The sequence below is a fragment of the Piliocolobus tephrosceles genome, chromosome 2, assembly GCF_002776525.5.
Source record: "Piliocolobus tephrosceles isolate RC106 chromosome 2, ASM277652v3, whole genome shotgun sequence".
In the NCBI taxonomy this organism is placed as follows: domain Eukaryota; kingdom Metazoa; phylum Chordata; class Mammalia; order Primates; family Cercopithecidae; genus Piliocolobus; species Piliocolobus tephrosceles.
The window spans coordinates 140,420,078-140,446,020 of record NC_045435.1 but is presented as its reverse complement, the minus strand read 5'-3'; the positions used below and the strand labels follow the sequence as shown (position 1 = coordinate 140,446,020).

Sequence of the window (25,943 nt, the reverse complement as noted above, 5' to 3'; positions counted from 1 at the left end):
CCATTCCAAAAAAACAAGGAAACAAAAAACTCTTTTCTGAATTTCCAGAGAACAGACTCTGTATTTGCTTGTGCCACTATTCACTCTCTTACTGATACTACACTTATGTCTGTTTAATTTAATCTCATCTGTAAATTTATCAAAGACAAAAAAATCTATCTTATTTCCTCATACTGCACTCCACAGAATAGAAACTCAGCATAGTTACTAAATGAATGTCTAAAATTCCACTACATCTTACATATTTTTTAAAAGTCAGTTTACTATAACCTGCTATTTCATCTAGAGTGCTTGCTCTCATATCCAGCATGACTGTTCCATTGAGGATGCAACTCCTTAGTTCAAAAAGACTGTGCAAAGAGAGAGTTGCCACATAAGGTTTACTCCATCGGTCACCGCCATCTTCAACATCCTCTTCAAATTTCAGCCATCTGAATGCATAATATACAAAAATATTTTATAAGTAATGAAGATTCCATTTATCTTAATGTGATAAAGAAAAATTTGTTCTTTAAAAAAAAAGAAACAAAACGACAAACAAACTATGGTTACAAACATATTTTCACAAATTATGCTAATGGTCTACAATATTTATAGTCACAAACCTCCTTTGTAGTTCCTCTTTCTATTCTAGCTATCATAATACTAAGTCTACAAAAACAAACTATGGAATTTCATGTAGTTTCTACTTCTATTCCTCATCTAAACTTGCAATACACAAAATTGTAGACATTAAAATCTACAATGACATAATTTCTTTATTAAAGTATAAAGGATTATTTAAGTAAACAAATTTGAGAATAACGGGAAAAATTAAAGATAGAATTTCTACCAATTAATAAGGAAATTCTCTGCTCACTGGTTTAAAGCACCAGATATCTCATACTTTCAACTTAATATTCCCATTACAAAAAGAAATCAAGGAAAGCCAATTGAAAAATGAGATTTAGGCCGGGAACGGTGGCTAACACCTGTAATCCTAGCACTATGGGAGACCTAGACGGGAGGATAACCTGAGGTCAGGAGTTCGAGACCAGGCTCGTCAGCTTGGTGAAACCCCATCTCTACTAAAAATATAAAAATTAGCCAGGCGTGGTGGCAGGCTCCTGCAATCTCAGATACTTGGGAGGGAGGCTGAGGCAGGAAAATCACTTGAACCTGGGAGGTGGAAGTTGCAGTGAGCTGAGATCGCGCCATTGCACTCCAGTCTGGGCAACAAGAGCAAAACTCCATCTCAAAAAAAAAAAAAAAGGAGAGAGAGAGACTTAGCAGTATTACCTAGCAGTTTCTTTCCATTCATATTCTTCTCCATCTCTGTAACACAGTTCATCCATTTCCGTGAAGAGATCATGGGGAATATGTTCTTCATCATCATCTTCAGTACCAAGGATAAACTGAACTCTCTGGGATGGTGTATCTTTACAAAATAATAATTCACATATATTCAAATTTTTCCTCAAGTCATTCAAAGATAAATTCAGTTTTGAAAATGAAACACTTTTGTTACCTGTATAAACAAATATATTTCATCAAAACTCTCTTAATTATTGAACTATCACAATTCTGAAAGGAAACAAGAACCAACAATCCAGGAAAAAAATAAAAGTCACAGAAAGATAACCTCCATAGAAAAAAAAGAAAATTATGTTAAAAATAAACAAGTCAAACTAACTTTATAACTGATCTAAACAAACAAAAATAAAAGTAACATTCCAAAACATGAACATAATGTTCAAAGGCAGCCCTTTTTCCTCACCAAAACTACATGGAAAAGTTAGAACAGAATATTTAAAATACAAATTAAGGCCAGGGACTGTGACTTATGCCTGTAATCCCAGCACTCTGAGAGGCAGAGGCAGGTGTATCATCTGAGGTCAGGAGCTCGAGACCAGCCTGGCCAACATGGTGAAACCCCGTCTCTACTAAAAAGATAAAAATTAGTCAGGCATGGTGGTGGATGCCTGTAATCCCAACTTCTCAGGAGGCTGAGGCAGGAGAATTGCTTGAACCTGGGAAGTGGAGATTGCAGTGAGCTGAGATCGTGCCACTGCACTCCAGCCTAGGCGACAGAGACTCTGTCTCAATAAAATAAAATTAAATTAAATTAAGATAAATAAAATAAAATGCAAGCTATGTTAAAGAGTAAAAAATAGAAAATCTCCAAGTTCTGAAAAATGATGAGAAAACTCAAAACTTCAAGTATACAGAAACTATATTTTCCTACTATCACGGAGAAACAAAACTGTAAGCTTGGGGTTTGGGGGGTAGAACAAGTCACTACAAGGAACAGAAAACCCACTCATGGCATCTGATATTAAACTACTCATGTAGTATAGGAGCCCGAAACAGAGGAATTAGCATAAATACTAGTCCAGGACAGTTGAAAGCCCTAGGGCCCCATATAAACAAATAAACCACCACAAATAGTTACCCTGAATATGAGAGATGAATTCTCACTCAAAATTTACACCTAAGTGAACAATCCTCCAAGTACTTGTGGATGCAACAAGGAGATTTGAACAGGATAAAGAGTAGATTCGATGGAATTGTCTTTGTAAAAGTCAGATCTGAGAAAATTTCAGAGAATGCAGAAACAACAGAAAAGAAGGAAGAAAATATAAAAGATTAAGAGGGATGCAGAAAGTCAAGAACTCCAGGACAAGAAAAATATAAAGAATAGGAAGAGAAGCATAGAAAACACATCTAAAATTTTTCCAGTATGTTTATGTCATGAGCCTTCATATTGAAAAAATAACCTAAGACCCATACAGGATTAAAGAAACATATTGTGATTGAACTTCCTACTGTATTAAACTTTCCAGCATTTAGGTCTTGCACAAATCTTTGTCAGAATGACCCCTAAATGAAATCTCATTATTCACTGCAACTATATAGAAATATAATTGATTTTATGTCCTGTGACCTGCTAAACTCACTTAGTTCTCTTAAGTATTGTAGATTGCTTAGGATTTGCTACCTACATGATCCTGTATCTGCGAATAAAGACCATTTTACTTTTTCATTCCAATCTGTATGCCCTGTATTCTTTCTTGTCTTCTTACACTGGCTAGGTCCTCTAGTATAGTGTTGTATAAAAGTCAGCAGAGAGGACATCCTTTCCTTTTCCCACATCATAGAAAATATTCAGTCTTTCATTGTGAAATGTGATATTGACTACATTGTGGCTTTCTTGGTTTTTGGTTTTTGTAGATGCCCTTTATCAGGTTAAGGAAGTTTCCTGCTATACTTGGTTTGCAGAGAGTTTTATCACGGATAGGTGTTGAATTTTGTTAAAGGCTTACTTTGAACCTATTTAGATGGTTGTACTGCTTTTCGAGAAACTTTGTATTGTTAATATTACTTAGTTACATTGACAGATGTTTAAGTTTTAAACCAACCTTACGTTTCCAGCTTGGCCATCATGCTAGTAACAAATTCAATCCACAAACCTGGTGGATTAAATAATACAAATTTATTCTCTTACAGTTCTGGATACCACAAGTCCAAAATGAGGGCTAAAATCATGGTGTTGGCATGGCTGGTTCCTTCTGGAGGCTCTAGGAAAATCAAATTCCCTTACCTTTTCCAGCTTCTGAAGGCAGCTTACATTCCTGGGGTCAGGATCCCTTCCTGACATCACTGTAGCCACTTGCTTCTTTCTGTCACATCTATATCCAGTCTGATCTTCTGACTCCACTTACTAAGGATCCCTGTGACTATATCAGGCCAACCTGCATAATCCAGGATAATATTCCCACTCCAAAATTCTTAACCTGGCCAGGCATGGTGACTCATAGTTGTAATCCCAGCACTTTGGGAGGCCGAGGCAGGTGGATCACCTCAGGTCAGGAGTTCCAGATCAGCCTAGCCAACATGGTGAAAACCCATCTCTACGAAAAATACAAAAATTAGCCGGGCATGGTGGTACGCACCTGTAATCCCAGCTACTCAGGAGGCTGAGGCAGAAGTATCACTTGAACCCAGGAGGCAGAGGCTGCAATGAGCCATGATCATGCCACTGTACTCCAGCCTAGGTGATACAGCAAGACTCCATCTCAAAAATAAAAACAAAAACAAATAAAAAAAAATTAGGCCAGATACGGTGGCTCACACCTGTAATCCCAGCCACTTTGGGAGGCCAAGGTGGGTGAACCACCTGAGATCGGGAATTTGAGATCAGCCTGGCCAACATGGTGAAACCCTGTCTCTACTAAAAATACAAAAATTAGCCAGCCATAATGGCGCAGGCCTGTAATCCTAGCTACTTGGGAGGCTGAGGCAGGAGAATCGATTGAACCCGAGAGGCAGAGGTTGCAGTGAGCCAAGATCGCATCATCGCACTCCAGCCTGGGTAATAAGAGCGAGACTCCGTCTCAAAAAAATTTATAACAAAAAAAATTAACCTAATCACATCTGCAAAGTCCTCTTTGCCATATAAGGTAACATTCACAGGTTCAAGGGGTTAGGAGATGAATATCTTGCAGTCCATTACTCAGCCTACCACTCCCATGATGTATTATCCTTTTTAAACATTGCTGGATGCAAATGTTGTAATTTTGTTAGGGATTTTCTAATCCATATGCGCAAAAATATTTTGTCCACAGCTGTATTTTTCCTGTAATATCCCTGATTAGTTTTGCTATCAGGGTAATGCTGGATTCATTAACAAAATTGAGAAGTGTTCCCTCCTCTTACATTTTCCAGCAAAATTTCTACTATTTCTTTCTTAAGTTTGTTTTATTTCATCCTTGATGCCATCTGAGAGTAAATTTTCATTGTCAGAAAGTTTTAGACCACAAATTTAATGGCTTTAATCCATTTCTTCCTTTTTTTATTTACTTATTTTTTTTTAAGAGATGGTGTCTGCTGCCCAGGCTGGAGTGCAGTCACACAAGCATAGCTCACTGTGGCCTCAAAACTCCTGGGCTAAAGGGATCAATTCACCTCAGCCTCCCCAGCAGTTGGGGAGATGCACATCACCACACTCAGGTAATTTTTTATTTTTTGTTGTGACAGGGTTTTGCTTTGCTGCCTAGGCTGGTCTTGAACTCCTGGCTTCAAGCAATCCTCCTGCCTCAGTCTCCCAGTGTTGAAATTACAGGCATGTGTCAACATGTCTGGCTTCTTTAATGCATTTCTGCTTGGTAGTTTATATTCTTAGAGGAACTTGCCCATTTCATCTAAATTATCAATTTAGTTGCCACAAAGCCATCCATAATATTTCTTATTAGTTTGCTTTTTTTTTTTTTTGAGAGGGAATCTCACTCTGTCACCCAGGCTGGAGTGCAGTGACACGATCTCGGCTTACTGCAATCTCCGCCTCCCAGGTTCAAGCGATTCTCCTGCCTCAGCCTCCCGAGTAGCAGGGATTACAGGCATGTGCCATCATACTTGGCTAATTATTTTTAGTAGAGACAGGGTTTCACCACATTGGCCAGGCTGTTCTTGAACTCCTGATCTCAGGTGATCCACCTGCCTCGGCCTCCCAAAGTTCTGGGATTACAAGCGTGAGCCACCACTCCCAGCACTGATTGTAGTTTTGAAAAATGGACTAAAATGTCCCTAATATTTCACCCTTAATGAATTATATCAGTTATCTTTTATATTAAATATTATATTGAATAGATCTTATATATTTTTAGAGAAACATGATCTTTGTTGAAACACAGACTAACCTATGTATCCCTCTATACTTTATATTCATATAAACAACTCCCAAATGGGTTTTATCCTTCCGAAAACATAAAAACATGACGTCAAAAACTACAGCTCACTTTTTTTTTTATTTTTTTATTTTAGACTGCATCTCACTCCCAGGATGGAGTGCAGAGGCGCAAGTTCAGCTCACTAGCTTCTGCCTCTTGGGTTCAAGCGATTCTCGTGCCTCAGCTGGTATAACAGGCACGCCTGGCTAATTTTCGTGTTTTTGGTAGAGACCAGGGTTTCACTGTGTTGCCCAGGCTGGTCTCAAACCCCTGAGCTCATGCAATCCACCTGCCCTGGCCTCCCAAAGTGCTGGTGTTGCAGACAAAACCGGGTTCTTGTCATATGGCAGGGAAAGATCAGGCATGCAGACACTTTGAAAGGAGTCCTGCTAACAGGCTGTCCTCCTCACCAACTGAATTCCTGATTACTATCCAGGAACAGGAGGGGCCAGGCTGTTTCCCTCTGCAAATGGCGCAAACTTTTCACTGCTGCACCCCATCTTTCCAGTGCTCGCAGATTGTCTTGGGAGCCGTTTTTACTTGGCTGTCTCACTATGATTACAGGCATTAGCCACCGCTCTGGACATTTTTTCTTTCTTTCTTTCTTTCTTTTTTTGAAGTGGAGTTTCCCTCTGTCACCCAGGCTGGAGTGCAGTGGTAAGATCTCAGGTCACTGCAACCTGCGCCTCCCAGGTTCAAGCGATTCTCCTGTCTCAGCCTTCCAGTAGCTGGGACTACAGGCCCGTGCCAACACTCCCGGCTGATTTTTTATTTTTAGTAGAGACGTGGTCACCATGTTGGCCAGGCTGGTCTCAAACTCCTAACCTCAAGTGATCCGTCCGCTTCAGCCTCTCAAAGTGGTGGAATTACAGGGGTGAGCCACCGCAACCAGCTCTCTAATTAGTTTTCTAATTTCTGCGGGATGTATACTGAAATTTTCTAATACTGGTCATTTGTGGGGGCTTTTTGTCCTCTGATCAATCTGGCTTTAGAGTTATCAATTTTAATAATCTTTTTTCAACATAACAGATTTAGCTCTGATTGAGGTCTGCTATTGTTTTTTTTCTGATTTTTACTTTATTCATTCTCCTTCAATTTTGTTTCCCATCTTCTCCTTACAATTTGCCCTATTTTTTTTCCTTAGTTTCTTAGGCTAGAAGTTTAAGTCACTGATTTCAACTTTTCTTCTGTTCTAATATGAGGATTAAATGCTACAAATTTTTCTCTAAAGTACTGCTTTAGTTATATCTAACAATTTTGAATGTTAGACAGTCCTCACTGTGCACAGTACCATGTATAAATCGTGTACATATCAGAACTATCCTTACTTGGCAAAAATCTATCTCAGTTACCTGCCTATACTATTTTCATTTTCAATGAGTTCAAAATATTTTCTAATTTCTGTTGTGATTATTTCTTTAACCCATGATTATTGAGAAGTATTTTCTTCAATTTCCAAATACCTAGGAATTCTTCTTGATGACATTTCTAATTTAATTCTATTGTAATCAGAGAACATACTTTCTTTTAAATTATACTGAGACTTTTTTTATGGACTAGAATATGATCTTGGTAAATATTCCATTTGCACTTGTAGAGGATGTATTCTGCTGTCCTTGGGTGAAGTGTTTTATAAATGTCAGTATCAATCTGGTTGGGCAGTGTTATTCAGGTCTTCCATATCCTTATTAATATTCTGTTTGTTTATTCTGTTAGAGAGGAGAGCTAAAATCTCCAACTCTAATTGTGGATTGATCTATTTCCAATTGTATCATGTATTCTGCACCTGTTGTTATATGCATACACACTCAGGCTTATTACATTCTGATTCTGGCTATCTAATTCTTATGAGCCATTATATGTTTTCTTTATGTTTCTTCTTGGATTTTGTTTAGCTCCTTGGATCTATGAGTTCAATGTTTTCATTAAGTTTGAAAATTCTTCAACTATAATTTTTTCAAGTATCTTTTCTGATACCTTCCTTTCTGGGATTCCAGTCATACATGTTAGACTACATGATATTGTCCCACAAGTTACTGATGCTCCCTTCATTCTTTTTCAGTCAGTTCATTCTCTGTCTTTCATTTTGGATAGTTGCCATCACTGTCTTCAAAACCACTGATTACTTTTTTTTCCTGCTGTAGCAAATCTTCAATTAATCCTATCCATTGTGTTTTCCATTTCAGATATTGCATTTTTTCCTCTCTAGAATTTCCATTTGGGGCTTCCTCCTATTTTCAATAGCTCTCTTTAACACACTCATATTCTTCTCTATCCTTTTGAGCATATTTATTCTAGTTGCTTTAACATTCTTATTTTCTAATTCAATCAACTCTGCCATTTCTGGATCTGACTTATTAATTTATTTTTCTCCTGGTTTTGGCTCATACTTTCCTGCTTCTTTATATCCCTGATAATTTTTGGATTCCAGATATTGGGAATTTAACATGGTCAGGTGACAGATTTTATCTTGTTTTAGGAGTGTAATACTTTGCCTTGGCATACAGTTAAACTTAATTCTTTCAAGATCTGCCTTTAAGAATTTTTAAAGCAGATTCACTGCAGTCTTTAGTGTAAAACTAATCTAGACACTACTAAGGCCAGAGCCTCCTGAGAACTCTATCCAATACCCTGTATATGTCAAAGTCTTTCCACTGTGGCTGAAAGGAACACAAACTATTCACAGTCTTGTGTGAAAGTACAGAAACTGCTTAGCCTACTACTATTTTCTGGTAGGTTTTTCCCAGGCCACAGGTAAGTTTCCTCTCACACATGGCTAGACCAGTGATCAGCCAAACACTCAAAAGGATCCTTCTTCAGCTCTTTGGAACTCTTGAGTATTCTCTGCTCTCTTGAACTGTACACCTCAAATTCTAGCCTCTTTGACCTCCCCAAATTCCAATCTATGCTCCTCAACTCTAGGCTCTGTTTGGGTTCCCTTCCCTGTGCTGTGGCCTGGAAACTGTCTCTGGGCAATAAGCTCAGGTCATCATAGGTATTCTCTCACTTGCTTCTCCCTTCTCAGAAATCAAAGTCCTGTGCTGCTTTTTGTACAATGTCTTAAAACTACTGTTTCATACATTTTATCTGGTTTTCCAACTACTTTAAATGGCATGGCAGTTACAAACTTTCAGATATTAGAAAAATGAATTCTGGTGATCTAATAATGTACAACATGATGACTATAGTTAATAATATTGTAATGGCGGAGCACAGTGGCTCACGCCTGTAATCCCAGCACTTTGGGAGGCTGAGGCAGGCGGATCACTTGAGGTCAGCCTGACCAACATGGTGAAATCCTGTCTCTACTAAAATTACAAAAAAAAACAAAAAAATTAGCCATGCGTGGTGGATGGCACCTGTAATCCCAGCTACTTGGGAGGCTGAGGCAGGAGAATCGCCTGAACCTGGGAGGCAGAGGTTGCAGTGAGCTAAGATCGCACCACCGCACTCCAGCCTGGGCGAAAGAAAAAGGCTCAGTCTCAAAAAAAAAAGAAAAAAGAAAAGAAAAAAATGTATTGTACCCTTGAAATTTGCTAAGAGAGTAGACTTTAGTTGTGTGTGTTCTCACTATACACAGTAAAAGGCAACTATATGAGGTTAAGGATGTGTTAATTAACTTGATTGTGATAATCATTTAACAATGTATATGTGTGCATATATATATAAATAATACTGTACACCTTAAATGTATACAAATTTTATTTGTTAATTATATCTCAATAAAGCTAAAGGAAAATGCAGTGGAAAACAGCCCCCAAATACGAATAATTATTAAAATAAAATGGGGAGAAAATTTAATCCCTGTTATTCCATCCTGTTTAGAAGCAAAGTCCTGTGTAATCCCTTTAGAGAGCCGAAATGAAAAGACTTCATTTTTAGCACTTTCTCGGATACAAATTGGTAGTTAAAAACTTCAGGGACATAAATCTTTTCTAGGAATAGTTATTTCTTTGAAAAGTCAAATATTTTATTCATTATAATCTATTTTTGAAGCCCCTATACTTACACTTTTAATCCCATATCCTAGTTTAAAACATCAAGCCACATACTTAGGTGAACATATCTAAGAGTTAAGTAACAACATTTCTGTCCATAAAAATACTCTGTGCCTTTTTAACTCAGTATGAATACGAGAAGCATACTGATCCATTCACTCACAGAAGAACCCAGGATATCCTAAACTGAATGGCTGCAATGTATAGCACAGTTTTTTACTGTTTAAGTATTTTTTACCTCTAAATTACTTAGTATCACCAAAAAAAGTTCACTAGTGACCCTTTCTAAATTCAGTGTTTGTTTTTCCTTTGCTAGCTACATGACCACTTAGTATTATATTTACTAGATTTACTAGGTCATCAGTATCTCTTAGTAGAGTTTCTTGGTTTTTTTTGAAACGGAGTCTCACTCTGTCACCCAGGCTAGAGTGCAGTGGCACGATCTCTGCTCACTACAACCTCTGCCTCCCAGGTTCAAGCAATTCTCTGCCTCAGACTCCCAAATATCTGGGATTACAGGTGCCCACCACCATGCCCAGCTAACTTTTTCTTTTTTGTATTTTTAGTAGAGACGAGGTTTCACCATGTTGGCCAGGCAGGTCTTGAACTCCTGACCTCGTGATCCACCCGCCTCAGCCTCCCAAAGTACTGGGATTACAAGCGTGAGCCACTGAGCCCAGCCTAGTAGAGTTTAATAGATTCCTGTCAGTCTTGCTGGGCTAAAGTTTCCTGATCTATAAAATGAATTTAACATCTGTATTTTTAAAATGCTAAGATGGTTATATATTAAAAATACTAAGATGGTTAAATATAGGACCATTTGTCTAGGGCTTAATAGAATGTTTAGACACATAATTTGCACTTTAGATTTTACTATGCCATCAGCATTTTCTTTCCTATGTTCATGCAGTAACTATATTATACATAGTAATTTTTTTCTTTGCCTTTTCACAAAAACTTTCTTATAGCGTAGCACGTGAGTGCCTATAGGATGTCGTAGCACGCGAGTGCCTATAGGATGTGGCTCACATAGCTTTCTTTGCTAGAAAGCACAAATTACGGCACAGGATGTACAGATGACCTTATACTAATAATGCCTTGTATGCCAACTAATTATAATGTCTAAGAATCCTCCTCAGGTTTTACAGCCTTTTTTTTTTTTTTTGGCTCTCTCCTTTCCCACTCTCAGGGCCACTTAAAACATGGCTATCTATGCTTATCATCAGATAACAGTCTTGTCCCTGTTTTTCTTTCTGATTTCTATTGGTACCACTAATTTCTCTGCTTTCAAGTAACAAACAAAAAAACCCTGTCCTTTTATATAACTAATATTATCCAATAAGAGTACTCTTTTTGCACAGAAAACCAAGTAATCCAGCCTAGTGGATAAAATCTTCTGGCCAAAACTGTGGTGTAAGAAGGAAAAAAACAGCCAGACATGGTGGCTCACACCTGTAATCCCAGCACTTTGGGAAGCTGAGGCAAGTGGATCACTTGAGGTCAGGAGTTCAAGACCAGTCTGGCCAACATGGTGAAACCCCATCTCTACTAAAAATATAAAAATTAGCCAGGCATGGTGGTATGTGCCTGTAATCCCAGCTACTTGGAAGGCTGAGGCACAAGAATCGCTTAAACCCTGGAGGTAGACGTTGCAGTGAGCAGAGATCGTTACCACTGCACTCCCGCCTAGCCTGGGTGACAGAGCAAGACTCCATCTCAAAAAAAAAGAAAAAGGAAAAAAACTTTAATCACTTCCATGACAGCTTCAGCATTCCCAATGTCTATCCATTGCATATGTAAGTAATTAAATATACAGTAGAGGAAAGAAAATGAAACACTACTAAATTTGAGCCTAAGTGACTAGACATAACTTTTACAATTCCAAGGATGGGATACAATGAAGAAAACAAAGTCCTTTATTTTTTTCATTTATACCAAAGAGATCTTGACCTATAAAGATTTTTCTTATATAAAAAAAAAATTCTTACTTCAATTGGTATTCCCCAATGTATACAATGTGACTACATTACTGCAGACACACAATTTTTAAAAGAAAATATTCAATTAAAAGAAAATACTTTCCAGGAAAATAGGAACTTTAAACTGTTAAAGAAGAACTGCTTTCTCTTACTGTAAGAAGGAGATTCCCGTCCATCTTCTTTATCTGATTCTTTATCTTTTCTTCTCCGGTGGTGATGTTTGTGTCCGCGATGCCTATGACGCCGACGACTCTCTTTACTAAATGGGACGTGAACACCAATATATACAGCTCTATGACCTATTAAAAGGTTCAGAAACATATTACTAACTTTCCAAAAGAGAAAAAAGTGATATATACAAAAGTACTCCAAAATCTACTCTGATAAAGAATGTAAGTTCAAGTAATTAACAATGGTGGTCTCCAGTTATTTCTCTAATTTTACAAAGCAGTACACAGAATATTATGCCCAGGGCTAATATCACTGACAGATGATTACACTAAATCTACAAATCACTTATGTAAGTATTTGCACATCTAAAAAGACATCTTTTTTTTGTTTGTTTGTTTTTGTATTTTTAGTAGAGACAGGGTTTCACCATGTTGGTCAGGCTGGTCTTGAACTCCTGATCTCATGATCCGCCCTCCTCGGCCTCCCAAAGTGCTGGGATAACAGGCGTGAGCCACCGCGCCCGGCTTAAAAAGATATCTTAAGAAGGAAGAGCTAAGCCCACCTGAAATCATACTATGTAGACATATATTTATTCCATCTACATTTATGGCCAACCATAGTTAGTTAGTAGAGGTCCTTAACAGATACATTTTAATAACAATTAAATATTTTATAATAAATATAACATATAAATATTTACAAATATTTACTTTTTAGTTTTAAAAAAAATCAATAAAGACCAAAATAAAAATAAAGTCCAAATTACTGAGAGCCACATTAAATGTAAATAATCCAAATAAAGGGTAGAAACTGTCAATTTAGATAAAAAAGCAGTAAGTAAAGTTATTGTACGCTTTTAAACTAGAAAAAGCTACCACTGATATTGCATTATCCTAACTTTGCAGTATAACAACAAAATAGTTATGAAAGGCAGTCTCTGCTTTTACCCACTAGATGAAACTGAATCAGGAAAACCACAGAGCTAGGAGCACTATGTCAAATATCAAATGAGTGTTCAGTGAAGAGGGATGTGAAGTATAAGGTCAACTAATCTGCAACTATGTACACAATTTAAAAGGTTAATAGGCTGAAATACAAATGATTAATGACATTCTTTTCCTAAAAATTTCCGTAAGATGGTCAGAAAATAAGTACTTCAAGAAACTTAGGACTGCCATCTTTATATGTGATTTGAAAGTACAGTTGATCCTCCTTATTCATGGGATTCCATATTTGCAAAGTTGCTGACTCACTAACATTTACTTGTAACCACAAAATCAATACTTATCGACATTTCATGCCATTTTTCAGACAGGCACAGAGCAGTATAAAATTTGAGTCGCCCGACACTCATGTCCCCAGGTAAGGCTGAAAAATGTGACACTCTGACATCTTATTTCAGCTGCCAATATATTAATCTCATAAATAATCACCTTTTAAATTAAAAGAGGGACAACGTAACAAAACATATTGAACTAAAATGATTTGTTTAAACATCTTCCAGTACTCAGCCTAGCACATGGTAAGTACTCGATAAATGTCTACGGAATTAAATCTCAACTACCATAAAACAAAAATTCCAAATGTAATTATACAGGGTTTCTTTTTGGAATTATAGATATGTTTTGAGAATTAGACAGTGGTATTGATTGCATAATATAATGAACACATTAAAAAAATTGTATACTTTAAAATGGTCAATTTTATATTATGTGAATCTCAATTAAAAAGTAATAAGAAATAAATATAACAAAACTCAATTTTATTTTAATGAAACTATTTCCTTCAGAACATAAAGAAAAGTGGAACTTAAAGAGTCAAATTCCCATCACTGCACTGGGAATTACAAAGTTGTTCTTCCAATTAGTACTAATGGGTCTTGGCACAGAAGCCCCAATGCAGCAAGATAAAAATAAATGCTATGAGTGTGCAGTTTAGAAAGACTAGATAAAATAAATAAAAACACACTAGAATCCAAAGATTGGCAGATGAAGGTTTATTGTGCTTTCTTCTTTTACAATTGCCTCTAGTGTCCTGTTGTAATTTTTTCCTTTTTCTTTCCTTTTTCTTCTGCCCTTACTTTATTCTATCAAGACTGTATTTACTCAAACTCTCTTAGATAAACTTAATCTATCCCTCAAACTTGATACCAAACTTATAGATGTGCACAAAGTATGCAGAGCTTAGTGCCTGTGATAACCAAAGGAAGCAAAGGAACATCCAGGTTATGTATAGGTGAGGGTTGAGATTAAACATTAAATATATTACTGTACATCTGAATTAGTAAAATTACTGCTAAAAATTTTAACCTCCCTAGCTCCTATAATTCACAGGACCTAACAATAAGCTTCTAGATAACTGAGGTTCTTTTTGGAAACCCTAACAAGCCTAGACTCTTACAGCCAATTTTTAGAGTTAAAAAAAAAAAAAAATCTTTTAGAGTTAAAAAAAAAAATCTTACAATATAAATGAAAACATTTACAACATAAATGAAACTTTGTTTCTCTTTTTTTAAATAAACAATTAATAACTCAATATAGTACTAGCTCTCACAAAAGAGTTTAACTTAAGGATATAGTTCCTAAAAACATCCCCCAAAAATATCTATCAAAATATTTGCCATGAACATCACCTCAACCATGTGTTCATGGTTAACATCATCAATAGTAAGTCATGTTGATATCACACACAGATATGGTGCACTGAAAAGGGAACGTTACTTCTGTAGTATGCTTCCCAAATTTCCATAACCTCCACCTATTCATGCCATAACATCATACTAAACCCAAACTGAGAAACACTGTACAAAATATCTAACGACTACTCTTCAAAAGTGTCAAGGTCATGAAAAACAAAAAAACAATGAGAAACTGGTATAGATTAGGAGACTGAGGAGACCTGTAACTAAATGTACTGTTACAGATCCTAAACTGGATCAACTGAATCCTAGAAAAGAAAAAGGCCATTAGTGGAAAAACTAGTGAAGCCTAAATAAAATCTGTGGTTTAACAGTAACCTAGTAATTAGTCAGATTCTAATTAGTAATTAACCAATGTTAATTTCTTCATTTACACAAATGTATGATGGCTGCACAAAATGTAAACATTAGTAGAAACTGGGTGAAGTGTATGGAGGAACTATGTGCTTTCTTTGCAGCTACTGTGTAAATCTAAAATTACTTTCAAAAGAAAAGAAACCATTTGCCAGGACTTCCTCCTGTCTAAGGAAGAAAGATGGGCAAGTAACTCAGTCGCTCTACAACTCTATGCAGAGGTTATTGCAACATTTTAAAAGGCTAATGTAACACCTATAAAATGAATGCTGAGATGACAACAAATGATAACTGTCGTTTATTAGTCTGGCACTCTAGTGTACTCATAACACAAATTATTCAGCCTGCTAGAAATGAAAAAAATAAAGGAGTTAACTAATTTTGTGACTGTGTCCTTTCAGTTTTCCAAGTTAAGGTAATTAATGATAACCATCACTAAATTTTGAAAAGCATTCTGAACTCTATCTTTTGCCAATACTTTCAAGTGGCACTCTTCTAAATGTATGCTTTACCTTACAACAATAACAAAAAAACTCAACAAATACTAGGTAAAACTTAAAAGAATACTTACAAAGATTAATTAGTAATTTATCCTGCTAAGCAAAGTAAGCTATTTTAAATCAACTTACTTTCTAGTTCTTCTTTTTCAAACTTGGTGTTCACAGTTGAGCTAGTTTTGCCAAGATCCACAACAGCTTCTTCATCAGGACCCTAAAAACAAATCATTCTCATTGACTCATGAGATAACAATCTATTGAGGACCTATTATATGCATCCTTTGAAATGGCAACAAAATATAAAACAGATTGCTTTCTCTCAAATAATTGAACTCATTACAGCTAACTGCATTCTTTTAAAATTATGTTTATAGGCTTTTTAAATCCACAGAAGACCATTCAGAAGTCCCATAGTAAGAAGTGAAATGGCAAAGATTTTTAAATGGTTTTCCATGCAAATACTAAATAACTGGTAATATATTCATTTCATCCTCAAAAGACAGACCTTCCAGGGTCAGAGATAAAGAAAATGTGATGTGAGGGGAATCCTTAGATGTCAACATGGAACGCTTTCTTTCTTGATCTTTGCTCTTAAGTCTCCTAAATAACAGGAAACAGTTATACTGGATTGAATTATGGTCAAACATAAAATTGTCAAAAATGAGCAGACTCAACATGTAGTACCACTTAAACTGATTAATCAAGAGCTAACAAAAGTTAAAAGAACTTTTTCTTTTCCTCTAAAGTAAAATTCATGCCAAAATTTAACCTCTAGGGAAATTCTAGCTTCAGTTGTGGAAATCCCACCTTCATAATTTTGTTCTCTTTTCAGTTCAACAAAAAGACTAAACATATTTATTATAAAATGTTGTAGAGGCTATTTTTAAAAGGATAAAATTTTAGCTTTAACTTCCCCTCTTAACTTGCAATCACTTTCAAAAGGACATTCTAATCATCATTAACTACTTATTATTAACTTATTATGCACAAGACTCCATGCCACTGCTAGAGAGAGAATAACAAATACGAAATCTAGTCCTGGTTTCTAGCCGGACCAGCTACAGCTTGCTCTGGATCCATGCTCAGCAAGGGGCTACTGGAGCTATGCAGGGAAACCCTTGCTGACCTCTACCAGAGCTGGCCAGGCACTTCCACACTTTTTCACAATGTATACAAAGTAAACTGAGATACAACTGTTGCTGCTATGGAAACCCTCAGTGTCCAAATTCTCAGTAAGTAAACTCAGGAACTGCACTATTTGATTAAATTTTTAAATAAATTCCTTGCTATCCAAACTACCACTACTTACTTACCCAAAACTCAGAACAGGACACAGTATATTAAGAAAATGCAGATCTTTTGATATCAAAATTTACTTTCTAAAGGCTAGATATCCAAACTGTAAATCAAATACATTTGGATATCAGGAGATACATGTATACGACTCTGAATGATTCTTCAATTTAATATAGGTAACAGATATTAAATGACTTGCTATAGTTCCATATTTAAAGGAGTGGGAGCAGGCCATGTAGACCATGAGACAATTTCAAACAATGGACTAAGAAGATGGGCTGGGTGTGGTGGTTCACACCTGAAATCCCAATACTTTGGGAGGCTGAAGTAGGAGTATCACTTGAGTTCAGAAGTTTGAGATCAGCCTGGACAACATAGCAAGAACCCCATCTCCATTCATCTAATACAATTTTTAATTAAAAAGAAACCTAAGGGTAGGGGCGGTGGCTCACATCTGTAATCCCAATACTTTGGGAGGCCGAGGTTGGTGGATCACCTGAGGTCAGGAGTTTGACACCAGCCTGGCCAATGTGGCAAAACCCCATCCCTACTAAAACCGAAAAAATTAGCCAGGCGTGGTGGCAGGCGCCTGTAACCCCAGCTACTCAGGAGGCTGAGGCAGGAGAATTACTTGAACCCAGAAGGCAGAAGTTGCAGTCAGCCAAGACCACTTCACTGCATCCCAGCCTGGGAGACAAAGCAAGACTCAATCTCAAGAAAGAAAAAAAAAATTTTTTTAATAAAAAACGAGACAGACAAATTAATCAAGTCTCTTTACAGCATGCACTTCCTCAGCAACAAGGAAAAGCCAAAGTAGGAAACCAAACCAAACCCCAAAAGTGCAAGAATGAATAATAATTTCCATCCATCAACCAAGTCATAATCTAAAATCTTTAGCTACATGTTCCAATGACTTCATGTCATTTAGTCTCGGAACGTACACAGGTACAAAAGATAAGCTCTCCGAAGTAAATCCTGAGAGGTAGCATACTGCCTATTCTAAAAGGGATTAACTGCTCCCATTCCAAACTTTCATTTAGGTTGCACAATTGCCAGGATATGAAGCAAAACAATTAACTCTCACCTTCAAATAACAACAAAAAGGACTCAAAAACAGCTTAAGTTATATAATCTCACAATACTTATAAATATATTATTTACTATACTTATTTAAAATACACATACCCTTTGACCTCTAAATATCTATCATAGATAAATGCTCCCACATGTACCAAACACCACATGTTTTTAAAAAAAAAAAAAAAAAAGAGCACATCATCTCATGGTCTACACAGGCTGCTCCCACTACATACTGTCTGTGAAGTCTTGGGCAAGAGAAAGTTCAACTTCTCTGGACTTTCATTTTCATTGAGGCATTGTTTCCAATATTTAAAAAAATGAAACAAAAACGTGTGCCAATAGTAAGGACACAATCTCAAACCAAGGAGTGCTAGGAAACAGTTTGAGAAACCAGATCCAAAAAAAAATGGAAGTAGATCTGTATGTCCTGGTAAGAAAAAGTCTCAAAGATATTCGTTTAGTGCAAAAGCACATTGTAGTGAATAAGATCAAGTTTATGTTAAAAATATTTACAAGACTAAACCAAAATTTTATTTCCATAGACATGTTTTCATATGTATTTATTTGTAGTAAGTAAAAAGCAGCAGAAAAGGCTTGATGGGATCCACACCAAATTCTTAACTCCCCGTTTCTGGAAAGGGAACTGGGTTTGAATGGAAGCCAAGTTAGAATATTAATTTATTGTTATCGTTTCGGTTTTCAATAAGAATGTTTTCATGTGTAACTTGCATAATTTTTTTTTTTTTTTTTTTTTTTTTGGAGACAGAGTCTCATTCTGTCGCCCAGGCTGGAGGGCAGCCTTTGGGAAGCTGAAGCAGGCAGTTCCCTTGAGGTCAGGCATTCAAGACCAGCCCCGCCAACATGGCGAAACCCTGTCTCTACTAAAAACACAAAAATTAGCTGAATGCAGTAGAACATGCCTTTAATTCCAGTTACTTGGCTTGAACCCAGGTAGTGGAGGTTGCAGTGAGCGCACAGAGTGCCACTGCACTCTAGCCTGGGCAACAGAACGAGACCTTGTCTCAAAAAAAACAAAAAAACAAAACCTAGTTCATAAATTAAAAAACCCAGCGTCAACACATTATAAAATCAAAATTCAATTCAACATGCAAACTCCAGCAAAATCAAATCTAGTTTTGTTAGAAACAGATTTATGTCTTCATAAGATATTTTACTAATTCCTCTCATAGTTATTTATCTTGCCTGAAAAAGCAAAATCCACAATTTATATTTTTGTTAGTCAATCAAAAACAACACTTAACATGCCAAAGGCAAAGTATTAGGGAAAAAAGATGTTAAAAGATTCCTTTAAAATATACTGTAAATCTAGCCTAATATCCTTTTGATACCCTGAGGTTTACAAAAATCCATTAAAACAGCCATCAGCGATCCCCGTCACAAATTAATTTTTCCATTATGTAAGACATATGACTATAGTATAAAGTAATGCCTCCCATAAATTATGATTAACCATATGGAGTAATTTCATAGTTATCAAAGACTTTAGCTTCAAAACACACTTAACCATTAAGATAAAGTGATTTCTTTCCTAATATTTTAACCAAATAATTTTTAAAGACTCATTCAAGTAATATTAACTAACCAAAGAGTTAGTTTTATAGAAGAATAAAGATGCTACAAATATTTTTAACTTTACACAAGGAATTACTCTTCAACAGATGACTTCCACACCCAAGGACACAGAGGATGATACTATTCTAAGCCAGTGCTAATAAGCCTGACATTTCTTAAAGCTTCACTATTAAACTCTGATTCAAATTTGTTTGTAAATAAAAGACAAGATCATAATTAGGTACATACAGGTAACTTCTTCTCCAGACGAAATCTTTCCATAGCAATATAGAAATGCCTTGTTTCTGATGATGTAATGCAGTAAGTCCCTTGAAGATTCCAGGGACAGTGAGCACATATCTGATTTAGGTCACTGTGCTTTGCAGAGATGAACTCTTCTAAGTTACTTTTATGGTACAGCCAATCACCGCGTTCTAAGTTACCTAATCTTCCAAGCTAATAACTACAACTTACACAGGGTCACAGCATAACAGATTTGGAAAGTAATATATACATTTAGTTATAAGTAAAAATACCAAGAGGAATGCAGCAATCCGTTTTCAACTAAAACCTTTCTGCAATGTTACACAAGAGTGTATACTCTAAGAATATATGTGGATGGACGTGTGAGAGTATGGTTTATAATTATCATTTTAACCAAAAACCAAAGTATTAATATGGACAATAGCTAGAAAAAAAAAAAAAGTAGCACCCCTCTAACTACTGGACTTGGGATTCTCTACATTCTTAAAAATTCCTGAAGACCTCAAAGGGCCTTTGTTTATACAAGTTACCACATCAGGATTAAAACAGAAAACTTCAAAGTACTTATTCAGAATTACTTAAACCATAATAAAGCCATTACATGTTAATATACATAACATCGTAATGAAAATAACTTTTCAAAAACCAGACGAAACTTAAGAGGAATACCTCTGTTTTACATTTTTACAAATCTCTTCAATAATCTAACTTAATAGAAGACAACTGGATTCTCATATCTACTTCTACAATCTGATGTGATCTGCCCTTGGTTAAAGCACATTTAAAAATCCAGATTCACACAGATATTTTGCTGGAAAGGGGAGGCATATTTCAATATTCTCTTAAGGTAGTTATGGACATTCCTCTTTGATACTTCATCAAACTCAACAAGTATATTGTTTCTTAAAAGTTAGTTCCAAGGTAGAATCTGAAACCGTTCCAAATGAACATTTTATACATTGTTACATCAAAATTCATTTGTCTACTATGCACTTTGAATGGATCTCTCACTTGTTTGGAATGTATGTGTTCACTGGGTATTAGAGCTTTTCCAAATGTCACATTTCATTAAACAATATGGAAATTTTTTTTTAAATCACACTTGTTAATAATATCACCAACAATCTCTTAAGTCTAAGTATTCAGAAATTGTCAAAGTTAGGTTAGCAGATGCAAGTTTTCCAAAATTCTAACTTTTGCCTGAAAGCTGGAATTATTATCATGGGTAAAACTACTATCAGTTGGTTTTTTTTTTTTTTTTTTTTTTTTTTTGAGACGGAGTCTCGCTCTGTCGCCCAGGCTGGAGTGCAGTGGCGCCATCTCAGCTCACTGCAAGCTCTGCCTCCTGGGTTCAGGCCATTCTCCTGCCTCGGCCTCCAGAGCAGCTGGGACTACAGGTGCCCGCCACCTCGCCCGGCTAGTTTTTTGTATTTTTAGTAGAGACAGGGTTTCACCGTGTTAGCCAGGATGGTCTCGATCTTCTGACCTCGTGATCCACCCGTCTTGGCCTCCCAAAGCGCTGGGATTACAGGCTTGAGCCACCGCGCCCGGCCCAGTTGTTTTTTTTGAAGTTACAACTTCACTTCATTCATTTTTGACAAAATACCTGTCAAATGCCCACATATGATTAACCATAGTCTGTCAGTTTTTCTTTCAGGTAAAAACGGTGTTCTATGAAAATAACAGCTAGATGAGTTAGTTCACAATTCAGGCAATTAACCAGTGATTTTTCTCCAAACAATCATTCTATTTGGAACGCGGCAGAAATGTTTTTATGAATGCTTATTTTGTCATTCAGAATATTAAAGCAATACACAAAGGCAAAAATTTAATAAGATAATTAGTTTTTTTATTTTTTTTATTTATTTTTTTATTTTTAATTTTTTTTTGAGGTGGAGTCTCACTCTGTCGCCCAGGCTGGAGTGAGTGGCGCAATCTATGCTCACTGCAAGCTCCGCCTCCCGGGTTCCCACCATTCTCCTGCCTCAGCCTCCGGAGTAGCTGGGACTACAGGCGCCGCCACCTCGCCCGGCTAGTTTTTTGTATTTTTAGTAGAGACGGGGTTTCACCGTGTTCGCCAGGATGGTCTCGATCTCTTGACCTCGTGATCCGCCCGCCTCGGCCTCCCAAAGTGCTGGGATTACAGGCTTGAGCCACCGCGCCCGGCTAGATAATTACTTTTTACTGCTTCATCAAAGTGCTCTTTGTATATATAGATTTGCTTCTTGGTACCCTCAATTCTATAAGGTAGCAAAATAGATATTTAATATTTTCTATAAAAATATCTATATTTCACAGCTAAAGTCTTACTACCCAGCTCATCCTGGAGAATTCACTGATGACGTGCACTAAATAAGTAACACAATAAGAAATTATTCTTTCACAACTTTACATAGGGAGACTGACTGTAGGTAACAGGTGATAGACATGTCATACACTTCAAATACAACTAAGGCTTCTAAACTTCTCCAAGAATAGAAATCCCAGTAACATCAACAGCTACATAACATATATAATTAATTACATATTTGAAATCTTCACCCTTGTTACGTGTGATATATACTTGGCAAATAAACATAAATCTGAAGAATCAAATACAAGAGTAAGACATATGTCAGTCAATGACTTTAAATTCTCAATACATTAAGCCCCAAAGAATATCTGAAAACAACCAGGTTAAAAACCAATTTCTAGCTGGGCAAGGTGGCTCATGCCTGTAATCCTAGGACTCTGGGAGGCCGAGGCAGGCAGATTACCTGAGGTCAGGAGTTCAAGACCAGCCTGGCCAACATGGTGAAACCCCACACCTGTACTAAAAATACAAAAATTAGCCAGGCATGATGGTGCCCGCCTGTAATCCCAGCTACTCTGGAGGCTGAGGAAAGAGAATTGCTGGAACCCAGGAGGTGGAGGGTGCAGTGAGCTGAGATCATGCCACTGCACCGCACTCCAACCTGGCAACAGAGTGAGATTCCATCTTAAAAAAAAAAAAAAAATTCCAAAATGACCTCTTGAAATATACTTCCTGTGGAAAAGCTTGGCCCTCCCCACCAGTACTTAAGAGATTAACCACCTAGTCAAGTACACGTCTGCATCTGCCCCATTCCTCTCTTCCCCCACTGGATTATAAAAACCATAAGCATAGGGATTTGAGTGGGAGGAAGGGAAGGTTAAGCAACCTCAGAGGGAAAAGAAGAAAAAACTAGGTGCGCGTACAGACTTTTTGATTTCCCAAATACAAAATATTATACACCAAAATACGGAAGAAACACTTCTCCAACATTTCCCACTGTAAGTAACACTATCATGGACACTACTAAACCAATATTCCAATAAAATTTTAAAAATCAAGGTTTATAGGTGAAATAGGTAAATTAGTTTTAGTTTAATACATTATTTGATAAAATAAAAATATAAAGTAACTCAACAAATAAACGAAACTAACCAATAGGCTTTCGTTTGGCTAATTCTTTAAAGATTAATTTTCAGTATAATTTTATTTAATAAGAGGCATACACAGACATCTCATTTGATCCTTTAGTCTCTTCATTCCATTTTCAGTCTTCTAACATTTTTATGCAAATGGAAATATATATGTTCTTATAAAAAAGACAGCATTCATTACACATTTACTGTTTTATATATAACTTGTTTTTTTCACTTAAACTACATTTTTAAGTAATTTATCAAATTAATCTGTAAATGGTAGAAAAATCCAACGTTACAAAAGTGCCCCCAAATAAGCAAGCATTCCTCCCATTTCCACTTCCACTTATGAAATATAACCACATTGTGTTGTGTCTTGAACCGTTTTTAGTTGCTACAGTTGCCATTATAACTTTAAATAATTTATTTCACATCTTGGTTCATCAATTTTAGACAGTATCTGTTCCACAATAAGAAAAGTAAGAATATTCTCTAACACAACCCATATCCTTTCATTTACAATCTCTCTTCCACACCTGTTTTATTTATTGATACACACACACACACGTGTGTGTGTCTGTGTGTGTGTGTGTATGTGTATTTTTTTTTTGAGACAGGGTCTTGCTTTGTCGCCCAGGCTGGGTGCGGTGGCACAATCTTGGCTCACTGCAACCTACGCCTCCCAAGTTCAAGCGATTCTTATGTCTCAGCCTCCCTAGCAGCTGGGATTATAGGCGTCCGCCACCATGCCCAGCTAATTTTTCTATTTTAAGTAGAGACCAGGCCTCTCCACGGTGGCTAGGCTGGTCCCAAACTCCTGGCCTCGAGAGACAGCCACCCGCCTAGGCCTCACAAAGTGCTGGGATTATAGGCATGAGCCACTGCACCCGGCCTGTATTTTTTTGTATCAAGAGTCATAACATTTACATTCTATTCAATATTTATAATAAAGCCTTCTAAGCTGTGTCCTCTGGTTAATTCTAAAACTGAAAACTCATATTAAAAAGCATATGAAGTACTAGAATTACTTAAATATGTATTGTCTAGTGCAGAACCAAGAATGAAAATTGGACCATCTGAATCAATGTCACAAAATCCCTACTGCTCACAAGAGACTATTTCAAACATTAAAATAAAGTAGATCCCTCTATTAATTTATTATCAAGAGTGTTTTCCCCTCATTTGTCTGAGTGATGTTCAGCTCATACTATTCCTTTCTCATTTTCATTTAAGGTCTTGAGAAATATGCTTCACAATGAATATATGGGTGATAAAGAAAATCATTTCATGTTCAAAAATAATTTTACTCGATACGTATTTTGGATAGATACCTTCTCTCAGGTAATGCACCACGGCCTTCAAGAATCTAGTGCTGTTGACTAGAAGCCTAATATCCATCAGGTTTTTGTTTCTTTGTTTTTCCGCTTCTGGCTCAATAATTTCATCAAGATGTGTCTAGATGTGTGTCTTTTATTATTCCTTCAAGACTCCCAGTAGACCTTTACAACATGACTCACGTATAATGAAAATAAAATGAACCTGTCCAAAAGTAATAAAATTATAACCAGATACCAAGAGCAAATATATTAAAGTATAAAATACTAAAGATTTCACTTGTTACGTAAGCTGTAGGATTCCACTGTTTATAAGAAAATCCATCAATTTGAATGTGGAGCTAATGTAATGAAAACAGAACAAAAAAACAAAATTATCTTTATTTGCAGATGATGTGACTGTGTACCTAGAATGATAGATTCAACCAATTAGCACACAAAAAAAAATTCATTTGGCCAGGCATGGTGGCTTATGCCTGTAACCCCAACTACTTGAGAGACTGGCAGGGAATACTGCTTGAACCCAGGAGGCGGAGATTGCAGTGAGCCAAGACCACGCCACTGCACTCCAGCCTGGGTGACAAAGCAAGACTCTATCTCAAAAAAAAACGAAAAAAAAAAACAAAAACCAACAACAACAACAAAATAGATTCATTTGAAGGCAGCCAATTACAAGATAAATTAAAACCAAAAGCTTTTCTTTAAGCAGTAACAGGCCAGGAATGGTGATAATCCTGCAATTTTGGTAGACCAATGCTGGAGGATCGCTTGAGGATAGGATTTTGAGACCAGTCTAGGCAACACAGAAAGACCTCGTTTACAAAAAAACAAAAAAACAAAAACAAACCAATAAAAGATGAATAGATAAGGAAAGAAGGTATACAAAAATGGACTAAGAATATGAATCATGGCTGGGCACAGTGGCTCACATCGTAATCCCAATAATTTGGGAGGCCGAGGCAGGCAGATCACTTGAGGTCAGAAGTTCGAGATCAGCCTGGCCAACATGGTGAAACACCATCTCCATCAAAAAAAAAAAAAAAAAATTAGCCGGGCGTTGTGGGATGCTCCTGTAGTCCTGGCTACACGAGAGGCTGCGGGGGGAGGATCACTTGAACCTGGGAGGCAGAGACTGTAGTGACCCAAGATTGTATCACTGCACTCCAGCCTGGGAAACAGAGTGCGATTCTATCTGACAAAAAAAAAAAGAAGGCCGGGCACAGTGGCTCAAGCCTGTAATCCCAGCACTTTGGGAGGCCGAGACGGGCGGATCATGAGGTCAGGAGATCGAGACCATCCTGGCTAACACGGTGAAACCCCATCTCTACTAAAAAATACAAAAAAAAAAAACTAGCCGGGGGAAGTGGCGGGTGCCCGTAGTCCCAGCTACTGGGGAGGCTGAGGCGGGAGAATGGCGTGAGCTTGCAGTGAGCTGAGATGTCGCCACTGCACTCCAGCCTGGGCGACAGAGCGAGACTCCATCTCCAAAAAAAAAAAAAAAAAAGAGTATGAACCAAGTAATTCCCTTATGTAAAAATACCAATGGCCAACAACTAAAGGGACACTCTC

At 36.9% G+C, this 25,943-nt stretch overlaps 1 protein-coding gene across 7 annotated transcripts in view; it reads right to left on the bottom strand.

Moving 5' to 3' along the window:
• The window catches only part of SLC4A7 (solute carrier family 4 member 7), a 109,209-nt gene that overhangs the window by 62,625 nt on the left and 20,641 nt on the right, over nucleotides 1-25,943 (bottom strand). For all 7 annotated transcript variants that reach the window (XM_023207265.1, XM_023207269.1, XM_023207270.1 and 4 more), the window contains exons 2-5: nucleotides 15,535-15,616; nucleotides 11,835-11,981; nucleotides 1,279-1,417; nucleotides 271-431 (exon numbers count right to left, since the gene is read on the bottom strand). In XM_023207265.1, coding sequence (XP_023063033.1) covers nucleotides 271-431; nucleotides 1,279-1,417; nucleotides 11,835-11,981; nucleotides 15,535-15,616 — 529 coding nt within the window. The remainder of the gene's footprint in view (nucleotides 1-270; nucleotides 432-1,278; nucleotides 1,418-11,834; nucleotides 11,982-15,534; nucleotides 15,617-25,943) is intronic.